The sequence below is a fragment of the Camellia sinensis genome, chromosome 5 (genome assembly GCF_055761805.1).
Source record: "Camellia sinensis isolate YWXY chromosome 5, ASM5576180v1, whole genome shotgun sequence".
NCBI classification, from domain to species: Eukaryota; Viridiplantae; Streptophyta; class Magnoliopsida; order Ericales; family Theaceae; genus Camellia; species Camellia sinensis.
The window spans coordinates 147,430,561-147,434,784 of record NC_138965.1 but is presented as its reverse complement, the minus strand read 5'-3'; the positions used below and the strand labels follow the sequence as shown (position 1 = coordinate 147,434,784).

Genomic DNA, 4,224 nt, shown 5'->3' with positions numbered 1-4,224 from the left:
TTCTGTGATTTTTTTGAAAAAAAAATATTTGACACAATTTTTTTCATTTTTAAAATGCACTTAATCTAAATACACTTAAAAAGTATAATATTTGTGAAAAAAAAAACTTACAAAAAAATCAAAAAATACAAAATTCAAAAAAAAAAAAAACATTTTTCATATTTTGTTGTCATCAATGAATTTTTTAAAGTTTTTTTTTGTACGAAATGTTTAGTTTTTAAGTATATTAAGATTAAGTAGGTCTAAAAATTAAAAAAAAAATTGATTAAAATATTTAAAGAATTTATTAAAAATACCAAAATATAAATTTAAAACTCAAAATATTATTTTAAAAATTGAAAACCAAATTGGGTTATGATTCGATTTCAATTCAGTTGAGAATTGAACAGGTACAGGTGTTTTCAACGCTTACTCAGATTTGGAATCAAATTTATGAAACACGCTTACTCTTCTTTCTCCAACCTTAGCATCAAACCTATATAAATTTTGGGAAAAAACAAAAGTTTTATGAAACTGAGGGAGACTTCAGCGTTCATCAAATTTTTTAAGAGAGCCCTTTCTTTACCGTACATCAAACCATCGTCCGATTGTCCAGCCAGTTGTCCGGTTATTTGCAAAGTTGCCCACTTTCGGTTGACCACTCGGACATCCTCCCGGTCATCTTCTTGATCGACCAATTGTTTGATAAAAATTAAATTTTTGGCAGTGGAACGTTTGGTATCAAATGAAACTTTTTACCTAAATCTTTATTCAAATATGATTAAAAAAAAGAGAATACAATTAGGGCATCTCCAACGTTTACTTATTTATTTCATTAAATTTGAGTAAAAATTCCATCTAATATCGCGCGTTCGAACGAAGGATTTTGATATTTCACAAAATCATCGATCGACCGGCCAGTATAAATTGCAAAGAAGTGGATACCGGACAATCGTCTAGTGCTCCTGCACTATAGGTTATCTACAATAATTTGATAAAAGGTTTTAGGCATTCTTAATTTGATGAGAACTTTTAGATATTCTCAATTTGACATCAAACTGATGATAACATTAGCATAAGATTCTAATCAAATTTTATCAAATTTAAATTTTATAAGAGGAAAGGTAAAATGTTAGAGATGGTTTCGTTTATGAATATATTATTTTAATAATTTTTTATAAAATAATATATAAAAATATTTTAAAAAAATGTGATAATTTTTTAATTTTTTAACTAAAATTAAATGTGGGCAAACAGGCCGTGGAATGCTTAACCCATTCACCCCATCAATTTCCCGACTCGCTAGCAAGATGCAATTCGCGAGATGCAATTCGTGGGTGTCTGGGAAGTAAATTTTTATGTAAATTTTTTTAGTTATAGAATATTATTGGATAAAAATATTTTGGTATTTGAAAAAATAATTAGATTTTTTTTGATTAAATGTGATATTTATGAAAAAAAATAAAATAATTATAGTGTTAGATATAATATTTTGTTTGAATTTATTTTTTTTAATTTTGCAAAAATTTTATCCTTTAGTAGAAAAAATCAAAAAAAACCAAAAGCCAAATCTTGCCGAACACCGCCGTAGTCCAACCCCTACGTGAATATGAATAGTCGGTGAAAACACTGATTGCTCACTCCTCGCATGGCTTTACCACCGTCGTCATCGTCGGCGGCGAAGGGCGTGGTGGTGACGATGCCTGTTCTGGTGCTCTCGGCGGCTGCGTCGGTGATCTTCTTCTTCTTCCTTCTGTCTTCTCTCTCTTCTCCTTCCACTTGTTCTTGCCCCGCTCCCACCACCAGCGCCACCGCCGAATGGTATGGAAGGTTCGAAGAGCAGATCTCGCCGAATTCGGAGGATATAGAATGGGTGAAGTATCAGATCGAGGCGAACGGTCTCCATATGCAGGACAATGTGCTCCGCAAGGGCATTAACCCTCGCACTCGCGCTCAACAGCTTCAAGATCTCATTGAGTCTGTAACACCTCTCTCTCTCTAGGGTTTCAAAATCTAGTTCATACTAACTATCAAAAATTTCACTGGGATTGTGAATGGTTTTCTTGAATTTTTCCATAATTAGCTATTATCAGTCTCTGTTCTGTTTTGTATTTTGCTTATGCGATGGTTGGTTTGGAATTGTCACTAGCATCGATATGGATTGGAAGTTTCAAGTTCAATCTTTGTCCGTTTGTTTTTGGAGATGCGATTTAATTATCTCGAGTTTTAGTGTTAGATGTGCAATTTTGACCTCAGATTTTGAATCTGTATACAATGCAATGCTCACATTCAGATACATACTCAATTTGTGATTCTGCAATATGCTTTGTGGTTTTCAGTTTCTCTAGCATAATAACTTAACACTGCTTTGTGATGGCATCAACTTTCCCAAAACTAATGGAATCTACATACAATGCAACATCAATAAACACTGCTAAGCTGACTAACAGTTTCAAACATGGTAGAACTCCGCATGCATAGTGTGTGTGCACACAGAAGACAGAAAGAGAGACAGATATGCAGATGCAAACATTAAAAATTGAAGCAGTTATGAACAATCTATTTTCCCAATTTACCCCTTGCAATTAGTGGAGACATGAGTATGTGGATGGTAAAAAAATATTTTGTGTGATATTATTGAAATAAAAAAGTGTTACATAACTTCAGCTTTGCTTTCACTTCACACCAACTGAGGAATTCACATTAGAATATATAGTATAGATTTATACACGTAGTTATGTATACCCCTTTTTGCCTCTGTGTGTCCCCTATTCAGGTTTAAGGTTTTATGTCTAAATTTTGGGTGTTTGTTGAGTACCTTATTCAGAAACATGATTAAATTCTGCTAAATTTTCAGATTCAAGGGCATATCCCACTATGAAGGAGAGGAATCAAACAACCACACGGCTCTACCTTGCCCTGGTGAGCTCCTTGTAGAAGAGCATCACAGCAACTATGGGGAGCCCTGGGCTGGAGGACGAGACGTATTTGAATTTCTTGCGGACTCTGTCCACCTCTCTCCGGATGCTCGTGTTCTCGAGATTGGATGTGGCACGCTTCGAGTAGGCTTGCATTTCATCAGGTACCTGAATCCGGGGCACTTCCATTGTCTAGAGAGAGATGAGCTTTCTTTAATGGCTGCATTTAGGTATGAGCTTCCGTCCCAAGGTTTATTGCATAAGCGCCCTCTGATTGTGAAGGGTGAAGAACTGGAGTTTAGTAAGTTTGGATCTGGAATGTATGATTTGATCTATGCTAGTGCTGTTTTCCTCCATATTCCTGATAAGCTTGTTTGGGTCGGATTGGAGAGGCTAGCAAATAAATTGAAACCTTATGAAGGTCGAATCTTTGTGTCGCATAATATAAAATTCTGTTCACGTTTGGGAGGAGATGAGTGTACAAAGAGACTATTCAATTTAGGGCTTGAATATATTGGAAAGCGCACACATGACAGTATACTCTTTAATCATTATGAAATCTGGTTCGAGTTTAGGAGATCCAAGGCGTAAGATAGGCACGGCAGTTTCTCTTGTGGGGTTTGGTTATTTTGTGATTCACATGGAAGTCATGAACGGCAAACTGAACCGGTTAGCTTCACCTGTCACCTCTCATTCTTTCACTGACATTTTTGATAGGATAGTGGAAGGGAAAGGTTGACCATGGCACGTATATTTATTCCAGGGATATTCAGTTTGCATTTGAGACTAAAATCTGCTTTGCATTTTGAAAATGAAGTGCTCGTGACTTAGATCTGTATGCATTCAGACTGATTACTAAGGTGACCGAGTTATGGGTACTGTTATGTTATGGAATTGATTCTAGTCCAAAATAGAAGAGCAAGTGGTATCATGGATTTTGTCGTGAAAACTTACTGTCTGGGATCATTACACTGGTTTGCTATGTAAATGAAAACATTAAAAAAATTTCGGTAGAAACTTTGTTTTATATATTGAAATTGTTGTAATTATTAATTACTCTATTATTCTCAGTGGAATTGCGCTGTTTGGTCTAGCAATATGATTTGTTTGTTTCACTGTTAATTATAGATGGTACAAAGAGATTGGTTTGTGGCTTTATTTTCAAGTTTCATTTAGTTTTGTTCTCTTTTCTATTCTTTCTTTTCATGTCAGAAGATAATTGATGTCATTTAAAATTGTAAAATTTTAAAAACCATGGCAAGTTTATGTCTTCTTTAACCAAGAAATAGCATCATCACATTCTCCTATGTCAATTTGTTATTGATTT

General features: G+C 34.5%; 1 protein-coding gene across 1 annotated transcript; it reads left to right on the top strand.

Annotated features, from left to right (window-relative positions):
- Positions 1-1,433: 1,433 nt before the first annotated feature.
- Positions 1,434-3,994, top strand: LOC145790907 (uncharacterized). The gene is made up of 2 exons (XM_082869979.1): positions 1,434-1,956; positions 2,837-3,994. Exons 1-2 carry the CDS (start codon positions 1,628-1,630, stop codon positions 3,486-3,488), a joined length of 981 nt encoding a protein of 326 aa, XP_082726105.1. The 5' UTR covers positions 1,434-1,627; the 3' UTR covers positions 3,489-3,994.
- The last annotated feature ends 230 nt before the right edge of the window (positions 3,995-4,224 follow it).